At 37.0% G+C, this 22,017-nt stretch overlaps 3 protein-coding genes across 4 annotated transcripts; 1 reads left to right on the top strand and 2 right to left on the bottom strand.

The window, feature by feature from the left end:
* Positions 1 to 4,048: 4,048 nt before the first annotated feature.
* On the top strand, positions 4,049 to 7,711 carry LOC133873759 (glucan endo-1,3-beta-glucosidase 8-like). The gene is made up of 2 exons (XM_062311515.1): positions 4,049 to 5,020; positions 6,505 to 7,711. The coding sequence occupies exons 1-2, from the start codon at positions 4,689 to 4,691 to the stop codon at positions 7,616 to 7,618; spliced, it is 1,446 nt and encodes a 481-aa protein (XP_062167499.1). The 5' UTR covers positions 4,049 to 4,688; the 3' UTR covers positions 7,619 to 7,711.
* A 1,507-nt stretch (positions 7,712 to 9,218) lies between these two features.
* On the bottom strand, positions 9,219 to 10,725 carry LOC133873091 (GATA transcription factor 5-like). The gene is made up of 2 exons (XM_062310812.1): positions 10,380 to 10,725; positions 9,219 to 10,007 (listed from the first exon to the last, which is right to left on the bottom strand). The coding sequence occupies exons 1-2, from the start codon at positions 10,503 to 10,505 to the stop codon at positions 9,327 to 9,329; spliced, it is 807 nt and encodes a 268-aa protein (XP_062166796.1). The 5' UTR covers positions 10,506 to 10,725; the 3' UTR covers positions 9,219 to 9,326.
* A 2,922-nt stretch (positions 10,726 to 13,647) lies between these two features.
* On the bottom strand, positions 13,648 to 21,427 carry LOC133873757 (uncharacterized). Of its 2 annotated transcripts, XR_009901154.1 has the most exons (8): positions 20,948 to 21,427; positions 20,189 to 20,243; positions 19,620 to 19,694; positions 19,319 to 19,410; positions 17,913 to 17,994; positions 14,694 to 14,777; positions 14,209 to 14,480; positions 13,648 to 13,788 (listed from the first exon to the last, which is right to left on the bottom strand). XR_009901154.1 is itself a non-coding variant. In XM_062311513.1 (7 exons), exons 1-7 carry the CDS (start codon positions 21,286 to 21,288, stop codon positions 14,355 to 14,357), a joined length of 855 nt encoding a protein of 284 aa, XP_062167497.1. In that variant the 5' UTR covers positions 21,289 to 21,427; the 3' UTR covers positions 14,149 to 14,354. The 2 variants fall into 2 exon arrangements, 1 of the variants encoding a protein (XP_062167497.1); XM_062311513.1 differs by lacking the exon at positions 13,648 to 13,788 and having other exon boundaries at positions 14,149 to 14,480.
* Positions 21,428 to 22,017: the final 590 nt, after the last annotated feature.

Raw genomic sequence — 22,017 nt, forward strand, 5'->3', positions numbered from 1 at the left:
TGAAAAGCAATTTGTGAGAGTATATGTAAAGACCTTATAAGAATTGGGGTCATCATATGGTCCATTGCCTATCAGCATTCTTAAATGGAGCCTTGTCGGGGTGAGATAGGGCAACTCCTTCACCTGTGGAACTACTGGAACACTCGTTTTTCTATGGTCTTCCTTTGGCTGTAATCACATAAAATCGAAGACCATGGAAAATGGATTATGTTAAATTGCTTGGTTAATTCTTTTTCTTCTTCTTCAATCTATGTGAAATTATCCAATGCACTCCTTTCCTTTTATCCCTATTTCATCAATTTTATTGACAATTTTTTTTATGTTAATTTTTGCCCCAACGAAGAAGAAAAAAATTGCAAAAAAAAAAAAAAAACAGAAACAAAAACAAAAACAAGAAACCGGAAAGGAAAAAAGCTCTTCGCTACCAATAGTTAAGGGAGGTGGTGATGAAGGGTTTGATGTGGTACCAAAACTAACTTCACCGAGGTGAAGGGGGTATGCCCAACTGAAGGAGAAAAGACTACAATACCTCAACTTGGCCTTGGTATATTTGGAGATTGGGATAGAAACGTGGCTTGCCTTATCCTGTTGGGCTAGTTGGCGGTCTGTTTGAGCTCCTTCTCCTCCAACACAACAAGGTGGCGTAGGCTCGGCAGGTTGTGACCTAGGCGTGCTTCTGGGTCTCCTCGTGATTCTTGGCGTCATGCAACTTGGCTCCCTCGGCTTTGCACTAGTACTGCTTCTCAGTTGCCTCCCGTTCGTTGTGCTTGGTTTCCGAGACCCAGTTGCACAGGCTTTGTTGTTGATGCTTCTATTCTTGGGCATCGCCATGCTCCTCTTAGTGGTCTCATTGCCTAATGATTGTACATGTGGTTTTTCTTCTTCGGTTGGGCATATCTCTGCTCCACATTGGTGAAAGGTCACTGCCTCCCCAGTTGCCGCCCGAAATCTTTGGTGACGAAGAGGTTCTTTCCCCCTTTTTTTTTTTCTTTTTTTCTTCTTATTTATTTAATTAGGTATAACTAGATATGTATGATTTTTTGTTAGTAAAGTTTATTTATGGGATAGGACAGAAGAAGCTAATTGAAAAAGGGAGAAAGATAGTCCTTAAATGAAAACGGGTCATAGCACAAAAAGTTAGTTTGATAATTTTTTCAAAATTTAATACTAAACTAATTTGACATTTGGCATACACTTGAAACAAGAATGTTTAGAAAGGAATTTTATTTAGTATTAATTGGATAGAAATGATGTAGGGATATAAATTTGCAATGTTTTTTGGATAAGGAATAATAGAACTCGTGTTTGGCATGAGAATATACAGGGCAAGACAAAAAATAAAAATTAGTGAAATGAGAGACATGTGGATAGTGGGGAAGTCGGTGGAGCCAGTTAAATGTCCTTTACAGTCGGGTTGAGTATTATACATTTTCATCCCCAGTTCACCCCAGCTGGAGAGGATCCTTCATTCTTGTCCAGGTGCTGTGAATCATCAAACTCGGCTCACACATTTTTGCCATGGCCACTGTGTATGGAGTAGAGCGGGATGGGGAACATAGTATTGAATAAAGCCAAAAAGGTTATGAATGTTGTAACTACTAACTAGCCCCATCTTTATCTAGAAAAGCAGAACAATATCCTCTGCATTTCTAACCAAGTATATGTTAGGGATGTGTTTGTTGCATAACCTATTTCCACAACTCCTATACAATTCAAGACACATTTAGAGGGGCTCATGTATGTGGGTCTCACCATACGTGGGTTCTACCAATGTGTCTTGCGTTGTATAGGAATTGTGTAAATGAGTTGTGCAAAAATTATTTTCCTATGTGGTCTAAACTTTTTAAATATGATGTGGTACTATGTACTCCGTTAGATGTCTAGAAAAACACCGCGCCTTTGTGCTTCTTTCACGTTGGTATTTAAGATCATCCCATACTGTACATTTCCATGACAGGGAGATGGGAATGCCGTTCCTGTTAATTTGGGTATGGTTTCATACATGATTGGAACCCCGTAAGTAGGAACTTAAAAAAATAAAATAAAACTTACTAATAAAATATAGAAAGAAAATGCTTCCCATTCCGCTGGAGAATTCCAACGAGTTCAACTCAAAGGCCTTTTAACCATCACTGCCCACAAAATATTTGGACAAAACAATAAACTACTTTAAATGCAAATTCTTGCAAAGAAGTCCTTAAAGTTTATTCTTTAAACATTAGCCATCGATATTAGGAACGTTTTTGTTTGGGTGGTACGTTATTATGAATCATTTTCATTAAAATTCGTCAGTGTAGAAAAATATAAGCTTCCCTCTTTGGTTTAGGCCATTTTTAAATCGCATCTCCAGTTTTTTTTTTTTTTTTTAATCTTTTACCTTCTCGAGTTTTATCCTATTATCAAATTAATCATTTCGTCTATATTCTATTAGATTTTTTAACGGAAAAATTGTCATTAAGCAGAAAACATGTCAGCACCGCTATACATACCCCTATATTGACGACAGGTGTACAAATGTCACTTTAGCTTGACACGTGGCATAAAAACAAAAACAAAATCATAAGAGGAAAAAGGAAAAGAAAAAAATTAAGAAAGAAGTTTAATTGATAAAACATGGTAATGAAAATAAAACTATAGTTGCTAATACACTAATTTTTCCACTTTTTTTTAACATTAAAAATTGGCCTTATTTTTGATATAAATGCTCAAATCAAGAAAAATGGATATAGCGCAATGGTTGCATGCATGTTCATGTGCTTTCCATGTGGAAAAAGGCGTAACATGTAATGCAGTTTGGAAACATGCACCTCAATCCTCATTGAAATGTTGTATTAATAATTGACTTTGTTATAGCTTCCATGTGCAGTAGTGGGTCAGTTTCGTGGTCTGTAAGCTGTAAGCATGATCCTTGCTCAGTCCTTTCCATACGCTCTTCACGCTCAAGATCGAGATCTCTTACATATACGCTCCTTTACATAGTACATTTGTAATGAACGGCGGAAATGAGGCAATTAAATCAGCAAACATAAAAGAAAGAGCCAAATAAAAATAAATAGAGGTAGTTTTGTGGTGGCCGGTCTAATTACTTCATCAACTATCCACTTAGGAGTGGTCCGATCAGTTGAAAAAAAGAAAAAAAAAAGTGCTCTTCTCACAATTCTAAAACTCAATAAGTGCTCTTCTCACAATTCTCCAAAGTAAAAATGAGACGATGAGGTCCTCCGATCCTTTGTACAAGTTTATTTTGTGTATTAATGAAGGAACGTGGAGTCCACTTCTTCATCATGGATGATAAGATGCAAAAAAGTAGAAAACCCACTACTTCACTTCGCTTTAATCCCCGCCCCCACCAATCTAAAACGGCCCCATGTTGGTGACCGACAACCTGCAACTTCAAAATAACAATATTACCCCTTGGTACCCCTTTTTTTTTTTCTTTTTTTTTCTTTTTTTTTAGTTTTTTAGTTTTTTTGCCTATTCTGCACTCGTGCCCTAACGAGTGGTGCACGTTGCTGTGCATGGGCAAACGTGCGGTGTCAGAACTCGGAACGAGGTATGAGTGGGCCACGTCATCGCCCCGTCCTCTTCAGATTTTCTGACATTATACTTACAATTAATTATCAATATAATTTTATTTTTTGTTTTTAAGGAAAAAAAACTAAATCCTATGGAGATTGAATAGAGTGTTGTCTGTTTCGCTCTTCCGCATATTAACAACTCACTGTCTCACTCAAACCCATATATATCATTTTATTCATTCATTTCCTTGTAATTTCTTTATATTAATTATATTTATTCATTATTTGGTATTATTTTATATTGTTTTTCCAACACCAGCTCCAGCCTCTCTCATGTGACCATGTCCCACTCGCTCTCACAAAATAGCCGTTTGAAAGACAGACCTGTCCAATCCTCGGTTTTTTTCGGGAAACCCATCCCACAGGAATCTGGTGATTTTTTGTCCTTAATCGTTTGGGCCTATTATAGCAATCATCGATACTCTCTCCCTTTCTCTCTATTCCTTTGACAAAAACTCCTCTCTTTGCTCAGTTGCTGTTTTCAATGCATCACCGTTCTATTCAAAAAGCTTCCTCTGTTAAAAAATTACCCTACTTTTTAAAGATTTTAACGCGTTTTGGTTTTGGTTTTGGGGATATACCTAATATATATGGTCCTCGTGCCGCTGCTCTTGGCAAATCCCCCTCTGTTTCTTTTGGCCCTGCTTCAAAGAACAATAACGCTCATTGTTTCTCAGTAACTCCAATCTTTCTCTCTCTCTCTCTAAAATACAGTAGAACGCAGCACATAAGAGAAAGCAAAGAATAACGTCAACCCTACTTTTCCGATTTCCGTTTCTTCCTATAAACCTTTGGCCCCTTGATGCTTTTCCCAAAGTCATAATTTTATGCCATATTATTACCTTTTTCTTTCAGATATATATATATTCTTGATGCTTTTGATATTTATTGGATTTTTTTTCTAGATTTTTCCTGGGAACAAAAAAAAAAAAAAATTCGCTGCATTTTCGCTGATTCCTCGAACCCACCTACAAAAAAAAACCGTTGCTTTTCCCCCCCATATTTCTCTCTGCAGAAAAACCAACTATTGCTTTTCTTTAATTCCCTCCCTTTTCCAGTAAAACCCATAAATTTCCTCTAAAGTTCTTTTTCCTAGAGAACCGTGAGATCATGGAGAGACTGTGTTTTCTTAACTGGGTTTCAGTTGTGGGGATCTTGGGTTGTGTTTGTGTTGAAGGGCTTGGTGTGAACTGGGGTACCATGGCAATCCACAAGTTGCCACCAGATACAGTGGTTAAGATGCTGAAAGACAACGGGATTAACAAGGTGAAGCTGTTTGATGCAGAGAAGTCCACAATGAGCGCTCTGGCTGGGTCTGATATTGAGGTCATGGTTGCTATTCCCAATGATCAGCTGGCTGTGATGACCGACTATGATCGTGCTAAGCAATGGGTCCAGAGAAACGTCACTCGCTATCTCTTCAATGGAGGAGTTAACATCAAGTATGTCAATTTCCTTTTCATTTTGTTTACTTATGCTTTTTTATATTGAATTATCAATATCAATTTGTAACGTTCTAAATTTTACTAACCCTAGTATGTTCCTTCTTCTTTTTTTTTGGATATATTACCATGAGCGCATAAACTGATGTTAATTTTTATTTACTTGTCCGATGATTCTGTTGCTTTAATTTGAGAAATCATGGGGATATTCTTTCTTTCATTTGTATTCGGATAGTCGGCTTCTTTTCTGACCACATTCATATGGAAGGAATTGAGCAATTTATGCTATTTTTGGGATGTTAACAGTAGAGTAATTGAATATAAAATTATTTTGTTTATTGGTTGAATTGCTTTTTGAATCTGCCATTGGTGGCTGTTAGGACATGTTTGTTTCCACAAATTTATGTGGGTATTTAATCCCATGTCTCTGAATTTCTTTTCTGAAGTCTTTTAGAAATCAAGTGTTGTCATTGCTATGCCATTGATTTGATCTGGTTGGAAATTGTATTTCTATTTTATAAGGTGTAATACGTGCTTTCCTTTAACATTGTTTCTAATTATTATGCTTTAATTTATTGCTGAGGCCTGAGAAGTTGTAGAACAAGGAAAAAGGGTTCCTGGAATCACCAACCTAACTCCAACTAATATTTTTGGAATTCTCTTGTATTCTAATTCTGTACACGATTTTCTTCTCATTCTAACAAAAAATTTTATTTTCTGAAAAAGACTACTTAGTTTTTCTTTCAATATTTACTTGGCAATCATTTAGAGCACTAGATTCTTTGTAGTGGTGCTTTTCTGTTGGGGACTTTGTATTGAGAAGAAAAGGATAAGTAGCAGGAAGAAAATTTCTCCATCCAGAAAGTCGATTGGAATATAGACACTAACTTAAGAAACAGGACTATAAGACTAACAGGGGAAAAATAAGTGAGAAAGAAATTGAACTTTGAACGTTATCCGATAAATTTGTTGTTTCATCATCTCCACTGGACCTCAATTATGAGATTTTGCATGTTTAATGAAGAGTTTTTAAGGGGTACTTTACAAATAGGGGGTAGTTACCTTAGTTTTGTTTTAGATGGGGAATTAATAATTTTCATATTCTAATCATAGAAAATCTTTTTGAAGAATGTAACTTGGAATTACTTATCAAAAAAAAAAAAAGAATGTAACTTGGAATTTTCTTCACCAATTAGATAAACCTTCCTTGGCAATGACTTGGCTTAGACCATTTGAATGGAACCTGATCTCAAACTTAGTTTGTAAAAGGAACAACTTTTATACCTTCAACCAGTGTTCTCACTTTCAAGCAAACTGTTTGTGAAGCATGCTTTTTTTTTTTTTTCAAAAAAAAAAATAATAATTTACACTTTTGATTTGTCTTTATTGCTATTATCTTTATAATTTTGCCACTATAGATTTGTGAAATTGGTAACTTGCAATTAAGCTCGTCTCTTTCTGATCATATTATCTATGTTGCACAGATATGCAGCAGTTGGGAATGAGCCTTTCCTGTCATCCTACAATGGCTCATTCTTGAATGTCACCTTCCCAGCACTTCAGAACATTCAAAATGCCCTTAATGAAGCCGGTGTCGGAGACTCCATTAAGGCCACTGTACCTTTAAATGCTGATGTCTACAACTCACCACAGACTAGCCCCTTTCCATCCGCTGGACGGTTCCGGAATGACATTAATGACCTAATGACCCAGATTGTCCAGTTTCTGAGCATGAACAATGCGCCTTTCACAGTAAACATTTACCCTTTCCTAAGTCTTTATGGCAATGACGACTTCCCTATTGACTATGCATTTTTTGATGGGGCTAGCCAGCCAGTTGTTGATGGTAATGGGATTCAATACACCAATGTTTTTGATGCCAACTTTGATACCTTGGTGTCTGCTCTGAAAGCTGCTGGATATGACAACATGACCGTTATTGTAGGGGAGGTGGGGTGGCCAACAGATGGGGACAAGAATGCCAATGTAGGTGATGCTTATAGATTTTATAACGGGCTATTACCAAGACTTGCAGCCAATAAGGGCACCCCACTACACCCTGGATATATAGAAGTTTACTTGTTTGGTCTTATAGATGAGGATGCCAAGAGCATTGCTCCGGGCAATTTCGAGCGCCATTGGGGAATTTTTAGGTACGACGGTCAGCCCAAATTTGCGATAGATTTTTCTGGTCAGGGTCAAAATAAGTTTCTTGTGCCTGCACAGAATGTGGAATATCTTCCTGCGAAATGGTGCATGTTCAATCCAAATGCCAAGGATCTAACCAAACTTGCAGATAACATAGATTTTGCATGCACCTTCTCAGATTGCACATCACTCGGATATGGTTCCTCTTGTAATGCCTTGGATGCTAATGGGAATGCCTCATATGCATTTAACATGTATTTCCAGGTTCAAAATCAGGACGAAATGGCCTGTAATTTTCAAGGTTTGGCCACGGTGACTAAACAGAATATCTCGCAAGGGAACTGCAATTTTACCATTCAGATAGCCTCATCTTCTTCTTCTTCTTTGCGGGGGTCCTCAGTGGTGGTGACTTCAGTATTTATTACTCTATTAATCTTTCTGTGGCTATAGATTTATATTTGTAGATATATCAGGCGTACTATTACTTAATTTTTGCTAGTTTCATTTTATATAAAATAAACTCTTCAGGATTAGTTTGTTTAATTTTGTTTTAAGTATGAGTCCGTCCACCTTCGAGATAGCTCAGTTATTTTTTGAACAAGTTGGAGTATGTTCATCAGCTACTTGATTGATATGTTCTTTCCTTAATTATATATAGAAGGAATAGCATCAATGAAAATTCATGTTAATTATTACTTAAGTTGATTATTGTAACCTAAAACCCCTAACAAGACAACGAAAAAGGCACTTGTGCTTCCCTCCCTTGCCCACCCATAATACTCATCAATGAAGCCAACCACCTTTCTGTGCATTATTTTATGCATGTTCCGTCTCTTCAAAAGTCAAAAGCTTATTCAATTACACACACACACACACTCACTCACTCCTCACTCTTGTTTGACTAAAAACGCTTCATTTCAAATTTAAATTTGCTCAAAATCATTTGGATTAAAGCATTTTCCATCATTTAAAAATGTTGATGGCGCCCATATCTCCAATTCATCAATCAGTTTGAATATTGTGGTGAATGCTTAGAAAGGGCTGTTTTTTCGAACTGGGCATGGTAGTCGTAGAGGGGCCCCAAGACATGGTGTGAGTGGTATATTATACAGCACATGGTAATAACTTAACAACCACCACCGCCACCTAAAATGAAATGATTTGTCGGTGTTCAATTTTTCCATCGAATTTTGGGAAGTTGAAAATCGAAGGAAAATGGGCCAATTTTCTAAAGAGGGAAAAGGAAGATAAGATGTGTTGCACCCTGCCTATCTGTCCCGCAGTGTCTCCAATTGCATAAAGCATCATAAGCCTGATACTTTACGTTCTTTAACCCATTAATCTTTCTCTGAAAATGGTTCGAAAAATAGTTTTGGACGTTTGTCTCGTACGTAGAAAAAATCGTCAAATATTTTTTTTTTATATTTTCATATAATTTGAAGAGAGAGAGAGAGAGAGAGGGAGAGAAGGCGAAGATTTAGGGAAAATTAGGTGTCACATTATAAGATGTAAAAGGGGAAAAGAGGGGGTAGAGTGCAGAAGAGGGATGGATGGACAAGATTCTTTTGTTGCCTGTTTCCCATTTTCATGACTCTGAGAATCAAATCACTCACGTGCATGCGCTTCTTGGAGTCCATCATCTTATCTCCTACGGGGGGCAGTGCCAAATAATATATAACAATTATAAAAAAAAAAAAAAAAGAATAATTTAGCGGTAGATTCTTTTAACCTTTGTACTATTGTTTTGGGTCAGTTTCTCTAAAATTCTAAAGCTGCCAAGAGCTGCACAATTTAAACATAGCTAGATTACAAAGAGAGGAAAGTCGCAAAAAAGAAAAAAAAAAAAAGGTCATGTTGTCTTGACTGCTTTCTATCATGATTCACAGCTTTGCCTTCAGCCTTCAGGCATTGATATTTTTTAGGTTCAAAATTTAATTATGAGAATGCTCCCCTTTTACTCATGTTTCCTTGGGACTCCAGAGTCCAGGCCCAGCAGATAAAAAAAACAAAAAACAGCTTAAAAAACGTAACTGAGAGAGAGGGAGACGTATTTGGAGGAAGAAAGAGTAAAGAGTGCATGAAATTGAATAGCAAGGGCGTTACACTAGACTAATAATCTAATTTTGTCCGAATTTTTCTATCTAAAGTTTGTTATACATCACTGGCCACCGGGAATGGAAGACAGAAGAGCCATTCTCATCTCCATGACTTTCTTGTGAGAGTTGGAGTGCAAATAGCTCACAAATGTAGGGCTCTTTGCTGGCCTATACTCTGGCAGCAACCTACCCGACTTGTACCTCACCCCACATGCATTGCACAGTGTTTTTGGACCCAATGGTCCAGCCCTCCACTGTGGGGTCCTTTGTGATAGGCAATGGGTGCACCTCCTTGGCGTAGCCTGCTGCTCATTGTTCACCATTAATCCCTTCTCCTCCTCCTCCTCTCCTTCTTCCGCCTCACCATCTTCTCTTCTTACTATGTTGCTAATTTCCTCCTTTTTGGGCACAATAAGTTCACTGTCAGCCAACCAGTAGGCCTGCTGGAGCAGAGGAGGGTCTGAGCTGGTCATGTTTTGTGGGTCTGCGTGATGTGACCAGATGCTTAAAGAGCTGTTGGTTCTGGGGGTTATGGCGGCCCTTTTTCTTTTGCTTCTGGCCTTGCTTGGCACTACAAAATTTTGCAGGGAAGCTGGGTTCTGATGGGGTTTCTGCAAGGGTGTTGAGGGTTTGGGGCTTCTACTTGTGGTTTCAACACTAGAGGGTGCTGGGAGGCAGTTTCCTGTGCTGTATAGACAGTCTTCAACTAATACTGACAACCATTCTAAGCTAACATCCACTTCCTGCGCATTTTTATTCACAAAAAAACAAACCCCAAAATCAGTAAGACCCGTATGAGTATGTGCTGAAATGTGATATGGTCATTCCTATTATTATATTATGGGTGTGAAACTTAACCAAAATAGTATAAGAAGCAGCACAGCTTAGAAGCAGAAGATTTAAAAAAAAAAAAAAAAAAAAAAGGATAAAACCTAGTAAGCACACGGAACAGAAAACATATGTAGTTGAACTTTGAAAGTACAAGCGAACACAAAAGAAATTAGAGAGAGAACCGCCATAACTCTGCAGAGAGAGAGAGAGAGAGAGAGAGAGAGAGAGAGAGAAGTAGAAAGGAAAACTATGCGTACAAAGCGCCAAAGAAAGAAAAGACTAACCGTGTTCTGAGCAGAAAAGAGGTCGTCGAGACTGGTAGAGAGGCCACCAAGCTTGGAGCAAGGAGGTGAAAGGACCTGCTCTTGCTTGTATTCACCGGAAACCGACACATTTCGGCAGAAATCCATGGCCACAAAAGCAAATACTAAAATATTTTGAATCCACCAAGAGAGAGAGAGAGGTAAAGTGAAAGAAGAGGATAAAAGAAAAGAAAAGAAAAGAAAACTGGAGAAGAAAAATGTGTTGCTAAGCTGTCTGTGAGTGCCCTCTTTATGGCCTCGTTTTCTGTCGGCAGATAAAGCTAAAGAAACAAATCAAAATTTTTACTCAACCAAAGAGAGAGCAAGCCCACATCCCCATCCCTCTCCGCCAGTTTACCACTGCCTCATTTATATATGCCACCTATATTCTATTATATATGTCCTCTTTTTCCAAGCCTTACCTTTTCTTTACCAAGTTAACATTTTTTCTCACTGTCATAAATTATTTCTCAGATGGCTTTTTTTTTTTGAAAAAATTTCTCAGATGGTTTTACTTTTACCACCTAAAGACTAAAATATGTATACATATTTTCTTTGCTTTTTTCCCTTCTTTTTTTTTTTTTTATTTTTTTTTTATTTGGTACAGCCGTACAGGGATGAGGGAAAAGGGAATAGGGTTGTTTCTCATTTCTGAGTTCTGAGTGCAGTTATTACTTATTAGTAGGGCCTCATAAGCAGTGCCTGCTCAGTAAAGTAATGTAATTCGGTGATGCCTTTCTCCAATTCTCTCAAAGGAAACATACATACATTGTGATGATGTGATCGATGGTCTGAGAATTGGTCGAAGTGTAGTGCAGGTTGCCGGATTCTTTTCAAAATTTTAAACAAGCTTGACCGGGCTTCACCTTACTTGGAAGACTATTTTGTTTGCCATCGTCTCAGTGATCTTAAATGAAAACGACCACTAGCTGCTTAGAAAAAAAAGAAAAAAAAGAAAGAAAGAAAACGACCACTACGTTTTACGCTAGCCGACACTTCATGGTTTTAACGTATCATTCCATGATTAGGGTCCTATGTACCCATGAAAAGAAGTGTAGATTTTGTGAGGTTCCAAATCACAGAAAAATTTAGGCCATTAAGATTTTGCCTTTACCATCTGTCATTTTAATAAAGTGGTATTTCTACAAATTTGGCGTAGACGTGTTTGGGAGGTCAGGATGATAAAGCTTTACAAAAGCAAATCTAAGACTTATCTCAGCAAGAATATTCTGTTAAACATTGTATTACGTCCAACTGATTGATGTACTCCAGCTTAAAGCTTATGGAGGACAGGCCTGCCTGCGATTCTGCAGCAGGTGGTAGAAATTTTGCTTGACTCTTTCTCAGCGAGATGCTACCAATGGCAGACAGAAAGCTCGTTCCATGTCCGCCGGGAGGGCTCGAGAGCGAGAATGTGATCAAGCTTGGAACACAAACTTCGTGCGTAATGATAGGAACTCCATCTTTTTTATCCTCTCAAAATTGATGTGACTTTAAAATTACCATTAAATCAATTTAAAAGCCACGTCAATTTTTTAAAAGGCTAGATTTGTAATTTTACTTATAGCGTGGAGATGCCCTAGACCTATTTATTAAACATAATAAGGCATACCATTAATGTTATTTATATTTTATCAATTAAAAGCACTTTAGAGAGGGGTTCTTCCTATTTATTCCCTATAACCTTAGTCTTTTCTACGGTTCGTGGCTCTAATTTTAATGAGTTCTGGAAAATTCAGAATATTAAATTTAGAGGTGGCCTAGCCTCCACCGCAGAGACGTGGATTACGAAGTCTGGGTGGGTGGCTTGGTGAAGGAGTACTTATTTGAAAATGAATGGTATTATTAATTAAAAGGAGCAGTTCAGAAATTGGTTTGATCTTGATCACTTGGTTTTGAAACTTGTCTTCTCTTTTACTCAACTCGATCCTCTGACCACACCTGTGAATTGTGAATTGTGAATTGTGAATGTGATATATCTTACATCATTGATCAAGAGTGTACGATTCATGGACCCCAAAAGACAAAATAGAATTCCTCACAGCTGCTTCAATCACATCGACAACAAGAGGCTTAAATCATCATGGACAAAATAAATTCTATTTCTATTAAATTTACTATCCGATGCCCTGAGAAGAAAGAAAAGGCAGAAGTGTGAATTATGAGCTTGACTGGGACTCCTTCCTAGTTGCTGCTGTAAGCCTGAATAATGGCAACTGGGGACACCCAACGGCTACAAATGATGTGGGACATCGCAAGCAATTATTATAAGGGATAGGAGATGACTCTTTAACTTTGGAGAATGCATGAATAAATATAATTAGGTAGACAAAAAAAATGCTCCTAGGATATGATTATGTCTATCCATATTCTGAAAGAATAATGCTACTCTTCACATTTATTTTATATTGACTGACGTGGTGTGTTTTAAGTCACTTAAAAAATAGAAAACAAAAAAAGTAATTAAAACACATCACGGCAGCTGGTGTGAAATGGGTGTAAAGATAAGCGTGACTCATCTTGAAAAGTCCTCAAGCATGGCAATTGGCTATACTTTCTTGCTCTTGTTTCCTTCTTTTCATCTTGTCCCCAAAAATATAATCTAAACCTAAAGGGCAGGAGTACCAAGCTTAGGATTACATTTGCATGTGTTGTGAAATCTTTTAAATTATCACTTATCCTAAAAACTTAAGCTGATAGGAACAGGTAAATTTAATCACTTAACAAATACTTTAACACTTTCTTTCGAGTGTAGACTCAAACTACATTTTTAATAGGTGGGGTCCAACACTTGAAATATTTACTTGAAATAGGAGTAAATAACGAAATCAATGTTTGAATTCAAGACATCTGGCTCTGATACCATGTTAAATTACCACTTATCTCAAAAGCTTAAGCTGATAAGAAAATGTAAATTTAATCACTTAACCAATACTTTAATAAGATCGAACAAAGGTAGTAAAAGGTGAAGATTTGAGGCAATTTGACATGATACATTTAGCAGGTGCCAAGGAGTTGGGACTAGTGTCTTGCTGCCTTGAGTTGAGAGAAATCATACGCTAAAGTAATTCATGCCCGACTTAACATAGCTTAAGAAGTATTATCCCTCAAAAATTCCACTGAAGCAGAGTAGTTACAAATTATCAATCATTCAAAACATCACATGCATGAGAACAATTCTAATTGCCTCCTAAGCAATGCCATCCATACATGTCAGAGAATCTATATGAATCAAAAGTCAATATGAAATATTATCAAATGGTTTAATTGTACCAACTTGAATCAGATGCAGCTTGTAGAAGGGAAGTAGTCGCAGTCATGTCACATATTAATTTGTTATCCACACAATCATCCTTTCCCTTGTGGAATCATATTTTGGGCTACAAAATGCCTGTATGGATGATACGGAAAATCATAGGGAAAACGAAAAAAGAAAATCATATCAATTATGAATACCTAATTCTACATGAAGCAAATAAAAAAAAAAATCAACACAAAGAATAAAGGGTGAATTCAGTTGTGTAAATTCAGTACCTTAGTTTGAAGAGAAATGTTACATGTACTTAAAATTCTACAAATGGAGCCTTACGAAGATGATGTGGAGCTTATTCATTGCTACTTGTAGCATTTCTTTTTATTAATTGTTTTGATTATCTCCAATGAATAAACTCAACATCAGTTAGTAAAGGTCCGTTTGTAAAAGTTTAAGTACATGTAGCATTTGTCTAGTTTGAAACATAGTACAAAAAGGTTAAAAGCAAGATACGAAAGACTATATTTGATAGATGATTAATATACTTAGATTGCTTACAATTTCTGAGGGAAAGAAAGTAAAATGCTTGCACCGCAGTGGAATACATAAAATTTGAGGTTAGTCTGGGCGACTTCAGCATTAAGAATGAGAACGATTTAATCTGTACAAAGCACAGGAATATACAGTTGCCACAATGGATAACCTCATGGTTCTAAGTACGGCTTTGACAGATATTGACGCCATTCTTCAGGTGTCCCCTTTCTTATTGTCAGCATGTTTAATGCTGCACTTGTTAGTGGTATGGAAACTATGTCATAGTCTTTTGGTACCTGAAAGATCCAGGGTATGAAGTGTAGTTAGAGTGAAAAAGAAAGTAAATATCTCATTATTTTTCAGCTATATCTTCAAACATTTGTTATGTTTCAATTAGTGATTTGTTCCTTTAATAGGAATGTCACTTACAGTGAAATAATTTTCAACTAAACAAGAAAACTTACAATTAACTAGAATATAAGAAGAACAGCATGGTAAAGGATTATTACCTTTGGGATGTTAATCAGCTTCATATTTGCTTCCTCCAAAGTTTTTTGACCTTTCTTTGAATTGCATTTGGCACAAGCAGTAACCTATAATTAAAAAGAAGTACACACCATGAGTGAAGTTTGTTTTTAGGAAGTGAATGGTTGTCTGATGAAACTATAGTTAGCAGAAACTCTCTTCCTTGATATCAAATTCCCACGTCTCAGACCTCCCGAAGTTATAGGAAGCCACCCCCCCCCCCCAATATTGATTGATGTTTTCTTTGCAGTGAAATGTAATGTTTCATTACATGTTTTCTAACACGGAAAGCTCTTCTAATGTGATTTCCAGTACCATATTTGTTCCCAATTTTTTTTTGAAGGCCATGGTTAGTCCTTTCTTATAATAGATGATAGCAGTTAAATGATACTTCAGGATTAATGCTATCATTTTAGAACTATTTTTCTAACTTTAATTTAGCATAGTCCTCAACTAGGGTTTTCAGTCAACTTCATATTATTATTATTATTTTTCTTCATAATAGAAATGAAGTGAGATGAAAAACAGAAACCAGAAAATGGTCAATTGACAGAGTGGAGTATCGTCTCACTAAGATCAAGGATGGATTTCTTACAACTTAATTGGAATGGATTTCTAATACAACCTCTCCTCCACCATTTTCTTTGGAGTTTTTGGATGCAACCATAGGAGGTGATTTATTGAGGGCTTGATGTACCGGTTGAGCTTCCATCTTTTTCCATTTTCAAATTTTAACGCATCAACCGAGGAAGTAGTTGGTGCGCTTCCAGTGTTGGGTTCCACTGGTGTGGCAATTCCCCTGAAGAATAATGTTAAGTTTTCTTCTCCAGTGAGGGGTTTTCTTGGGTGGGGGTTTCTGAATCCAAACCCAGTTGTACAAGTTAATCTCTCGCATATAGTGTCGGTTGTCTCTACGTTGACTCCGGTTGCTAAGGAAGGAGGGGTGGTAGGGGCTTCCTTACCTTTGGATGGTTGCGTCACTCCAACCGCCGTAAAGGGTGAGGATTTTAGGGTGAATGGTTAGACCCAATCTCATAAATGGTCAGAAGGTTTTGGTCTATCTAGGGAGGTGGTTGCGTGAAAGTAGGGCGACAAGGCAGCAAGTCCAAAGACCAAAGGTAGGAGGGAGGTGCTGAATCTGGTAAGTTCCATCAACTACAGTGATGTTAGCGTGTCCTCCTAGCTTAGAAAAGGCAAGGCTTACATGTTATAGCGTTGAGGGCTCCTAGAGGGTTCGGGATTGAGGGCTTGGGTTTTTAAGGGTTTGTTAGAATTTTTTCTTGTTGTGGACTGCTTTGGTAGTTCCTGTGTACTTAGGGACGCCTAACATTTTATTATAAAATCTTTATTACTTATCAAAAAACCAATTTTTAATGCATATTTTACTCATTAGTATCCAACACTTTGTAAAGTAACAGCCTTTATATTGCTTATGGTTACAAGCACAGTAGCAGCACTGCTGTTTTTTGAAAATGTCAATGGACCTCTACCATGAACTCTCGAGGTAAAAGACTAAAAACATAAGAAACCTACCAGAACCGAAACATTCACTTTTATATTCTCTATACACATTCATCAACTACACCAACTTTATTCAACCAAATATATATTAGGGAAATTGACACATTGGAGATTCTTTTAGTGACACCATAATATAGCATGTTGGGACACCACTTAACCCAAAATCTTAAGCCTATGGGTCTGAGCCCAACAATGTTGTATTAATCACTCACATTTTCTGTGACATCTTTCCAATGTAAAACTCAATTTTTTTACGCTCACTTACAAGTATATACTCAACAGTATTCCCCTTACGTGTGAGTTCATCATCACATTGCTATGCTCCCCCCTCAAACATATGCTTTTCATCAACCTTATGGGCCGTGTCCAGAATCACTTGTGTGTTATGTAGGTTTACCCGCGCCATGCACCTTGTCCCTACTCCTAGGACTCGTTTGTGCCTGTGCCATGAACCTTTGTCCCTTATTTCAAAGACCATCATCCATGCCCGCACATTACACCTTTATCTCTACTTCAAGGACTCTTGTCAATGCATACGCCACTCCATGCCGCACACCACCATCGATGCAATGTGCGACTCACACTAGTAACATCTTTCCAATGTGGGACTCAAGTCACACAATCTTTTTACACTCACACGTGATTCACTCAAATTAGGGTTACATCCATAGAGTTGCCATAATGTTTCACTATGATAATGAAAGAATACAAGTTTCCTAACCTGAGGTCAAATGTCAAATTTCCCTCTAGAATTCCCGCAAACTCTCTCGAGCCATTGCCATGCGAGGGTCACGTGGAGTTTCTGTCTGCTGCTTTGTTACAATCTTGCTCGAGCAACTGTCAAGTGAAACTTGAGCAGAGTTTCTCTTTACTGCTTGTTCGCTACTCACTCGAGCAACTGTCGAGTGAGGCTCGAGCGAAATTTCTATCTTTTGCTCACTCAAGTGACTATCAAGCGAAAATCAAGCAAAGTTTTTCTCTTTGCCTACAGACCTCTTGACAACTCCACATAACCAGTCAATATCAAAAGCCAAAATATTTGACAATGTCATCATGAATATCCAGGGTTCCTCCGCATAGCCTAGAACCTATTTTCAATATGGTAAACCATGTACCAATTATTACAACAATGATACGGTTCCCTGGTTTTATGAAGCAAAGTGTATTCTGGCACACTATTAATCTATAAGGGTGAGATGAGGGAATAATCTAATCCTCTTGAGGAAGTAATATTCAAAGAATGTCGTGAAGAAGCAGAGGACTAACAGAATATGAAATTACTGGAATCAGGGATATTTGTTATATGAACTGGTAGAAACCGTAAGCACTCTAGTTAAATATATAAGGGATTCCTTGCTGGGCAAGCACGAAGGTGCGTTGGTTTGCTAAGGGAGGTGGCAATACCTAAAAATGTTTTGTTGAAGACTTACATCAACTAAATGTGGTCTCTGTAGTGCTGTTTTTGTTATAATCTCTTCTGATTTTCATGTTCTCAGAAAAACCTCCTCAGGTCCTTTACACTACTCTCTTAAAATTTTTGTTTCCCTATAGATAATAATGATAAAAGAGTGCACTAAAAGAGTCTGTCCATAAAGTACCACCTTGGAGTTTTGGATAAACAATATGAATGACAGTTGGTGTAATGTATAGTTACAAATCTGTCTAATATATTATTGTCTTACCAGATTTTCCCAGTTCCATTCTCCGCCTCGTGCAGCTGGAAAAACATGGTCAATGGTTAAATTTTCATGTGAAGAACAATACCTGTTGAGAAAGGACATATGTCACTTAGTATACAAGCTATGTGACGTAACATCTTAAATGGCAGCATATTTTTTTTTTTTTTTGTAAGTAAAATGGCAGCATATTACTATCAGACTAAAAGGCTGAAGTTTATCATATACTTAAAACTTCATTGGAAAAGGAAAGGAATTAATTCAAGGCAAAGAAAACAGAAAACATAAAAGAGGTTTTGGTGCAACACCAAGTTTGAATTTAACCAATAATTTCCCATATTTAGGTCTGTATTTCAAATATAAGAAAGAAACTAGATGACATTATGCTTCTGGTATCTCCAGAAAATAAATAGCAATAATCATTCAAAAGTGGAATTTTCATCACAAAAGGAGAGGTTGCTTTACAGCAGCAAAGAACAGGTTATCACAGAGAACCCACGAGTAAGAAAGAGAGAAATAACTCCAATCCACGAGGGTTTGCCTGAGAGCCATACTTGAGGCTCATCAAGAGTTTCTGTAATGACTTAGGAAAAAGTAATAGCCACATCTGCGCTATCACCCTCAAAAGACTAGTCAATTTAAAACTTTCATAAAATTACTTATAAAGCTCAGTTTCACCTAGTAAGTAAGCAATGTGGAACTTAGCATCCATGAGTATCTTTTTATAAATCATCACCTCTATGTGGGCAGCTCATCTTCTCAATATGAGACTGTGGTGTTACAACTCCCCTCCCTAAACCCCTGACCTCCTCATCAAGGCCACGTCATGCGGTGCTGACATAGGTGGCTCTAGGCTTTATAAGTAATTCTAGAAAAGTTCCAAATTGACTAGTTCTTTTGAGGTGATAGCGCAGACGTGACAAGTGTTTTTCCCTGAGTCCTTACAAATAATATCAGAGTCACCTAATAATGTCATTGGTACCGTCAACACTGCATGATGTGGCCCTGACAAGGACACCAGAGGTTTAAGGGAAGGAGTTTGTAATATCTCAATCCCATATTGGGAAGATGAGTAGCCCAAATAGAAAGTGAATGGTTTATAAGAAATTTTCATAGGTTCTAAATCTCACATTGCTTACTTACTATGTGAAATTGAACTTCATAAATGATTTTAGAGAATGTCTAAATTGACTAGTCTTTTTGGGGTGATAGCCCAGATATAACTAACGTTTTTTCTTGGGCCATTAATTCTTGGGTCGTTTTTAATGGTCCAAGGAAAAGCGCTAACCACATCTACGCTATCACTCTAAAATGACTACTCAATTTGAAGCTTCATTAGAATCACTTATAAAGCCCAGAGCCACCTAGTAATGCCATGTGGTATTGTCAGCACATTGTACAGTAATACTTACTGACAAGTATAATCGTCCCGATTTAGTATGTTTCTACGACTAAGGGTGCTCTTGATTCTTCTCCTCTTTATAACCTGCAGTAAATTGGGAACCTGGAAGCAGAATTAATATGGTCAGTTTAAGGGGACTAGAGGACACAGGTACAGTAAAAAGGGGAAAGCCTGAAAATTCGAAGAAAAAAAAAATCAAAAATCAAACAAAATAAAATAAAAAGGTGTCAAAGAACAAACATCAATAGTATAATCTCAGGAGCAAAGCAAAACAAAGATTAATAAACCAAAAGTACTCCTTGATTGCATACCCTCAAGACCGCTGGTATGTAGAAGGATCCACTTGGGGAATTTACTGTCTGATCATAATATTCTAGTACATCCGCCTGGATAAAAACAAGTTTAAAATTGAAACGTTAAAACAGGCTTATCTCATAAGTATATGTTCCTAAGTGTGAATTACCAAAAAGGAAAGACAGGGAGAAAGGAGAAGCAGGTAAAGTGCCAACTTCCAATGACAATTTAGACAAAAGGACTATTAAGCACGGAGAAAGATAGCATTTATGTTGTGATTGCAGATGCAAAGTAGTAAAAATTTAGATGTGTAACACACCGACCTAGCAGAGCATATGAAGGCTATTAATTATCCATTTTGATTTTTGACAGACTAAACAAGCTATTCACTGATCAAAAAAGTTTTATATACTTGAATGATATCCAAGGTTTCCTCATTTTTTATTTATTTATTTATTTATTTTTATAAAATAAAGTTTCCATGAAAAGTAAGTAATTGCATAAAGAGCGCAAATGATAATACCAGCAAGGTTACTTTGCTAATGTCCAAAACTCCAACATGAATAAGTGATCAAAGAAATCTAACCTTCTCCATGAATTCCAAACAAATAGCACGCTTCCAGCAGACAACATTGATTGGCCTGGCACAGGACAACAGTGATCAGAACCTTAAGCAAACAACCATGCAAGTCCTTCTGGAGTGGTAGAAAGGAACGAGAAAAAGAAGAATTAACTCAAGCTCTTAAGACCGTTCTTGGAAAAAAGTTTCAAATGTGAACATCTCTTTAAACATAAAAAAATGTTAAAGTGGGGGCTATTTTGTCAAGAATTACTCAGTGTGTGGCATAAACATTTGTTCCATGACCCTATTTCTATACTTCTTTCTTTGGTAAATATTCAAAACAAATAAGAGTGTACCTCATCTTTTGTTCTTCAATTTCATTATGCTGACAGGATCTTCCATTATTTAATATGGTTGTCAAATATTTTCCCTGAATCTATCTCTTAGATATCTAGAAGTATTTGAACTTTCGGGAGAAAATTGCCTGATCGGAACTGAACTTTCTGTGACTATGCCTGACGGCAGCCAATTTTTATTCATGTAAAATGCATATAATTTATTTTACCTAGAATAGAATACATAAATTAGAGCCAGAAACAACTCAAATGCATATTGATGAAACTGTCAGGAAAGAGATGAGTACTGTGCTTAAAAGATTTCTTAGTTTAATAAAATATATATATATATATATATATATATATATATATATATATATACTAAACAAAGAATAAAAAAGTGATAAAGTGGAATACAATAAGCAAGTGGGTCATAAGAAAAACGGACCTGTATGAGATGTCCAAGACCAGCCCTCTGAAATCAGCTAAATCATCCCTCTTAAACTCGTCATCGTAACCAACACCATCATCCTCGTCATAAACACCTTCATCATCACTAACATTAAGGCTTGCCTCCGCACTGAAATTGCTGGACTTGTTGTTCACAGATGAAGAAGAAGAAGAGAAGAAAAGTCGAGTTTTTGTAGAGCCAAGAAACCTGAGCCCGCGCATGTGGGTTTGAACTGATCTGAGCTTAGAGTGAAATGGGTCTTTGGGTTCCAACCCAAGTGACACTCCCTCGCCACTGAAGAACAGCTTCAAGCGTCCCTGTGTTATGAACTGTGCCATTCACAAAATCCCACAACGTTTATAGTTGGGCGATAAAGTGATTAAAAAAGAGGACTTTCTCTTTTGTCTTTGATTCGGTTTCCAACTTCAGTTACTCAATGCAAGTGTTGTACTGTTTGAACTTTGAACAGTTCACAAAACCACCTCTCTCAGGGAAAAAACCATTACCACATATTATTTTCAAATATTCCAGAATATCTTCCTCACTATAGGTGAATTGACGTATTCACCCTCCGATTGATTTTGAATTTCTCACAAAATTTTGAAAGAAAAAATGGCTAAATTGACACCGTTTCTTTTCTTCTGAGCAGCTCAGGAAGGAACGAAGAGAAAAAACATTAAAAATTCTGCCCTGCCCGCACAAAGGGCCTCATGGGTGGGAGCCTTGGGCATTCAAAACCCAACCCAGAGGCTCTAGCGATGTCACTCTTCCCTCTCATAAGGTTTCTGACCTCATTAATCCAATGGATGGATTTTGTTTATTTTTGCATTATATTTTATTTTGTTGAAATTTGATATCGATTAATCGATGCGTTACAAAAATAGGAGTGTAAACGAGCTGATCTAGTCGTGAACTTACTCGAAATCGGCTCGAATAAACTCAACTCGTACTCGAGTCGATTATTAAATGAGCTACTCATGAACACGAAATTTGGCTCATTTAAACTTAATCGAGTCGAGCTAAGTTTATACGAGTTTGTTAATATATATTTATATATATATATATAT

This window comes from Alnus glutinosa, chromosome 7 (assembly GCF_958979055.1).
Source record: "Alnus glutinosa chromosome 7, dhAlnGlut1.1, whole genome shotgun sequence".
Classification (NCBI taxonomy): domain Eukaryota; kingdom Viridiplantae; phylum Streptophyta; class Magnoliopsida; order Fagales; family Betulaceae; genus Alnus; species Alnus glutinosa.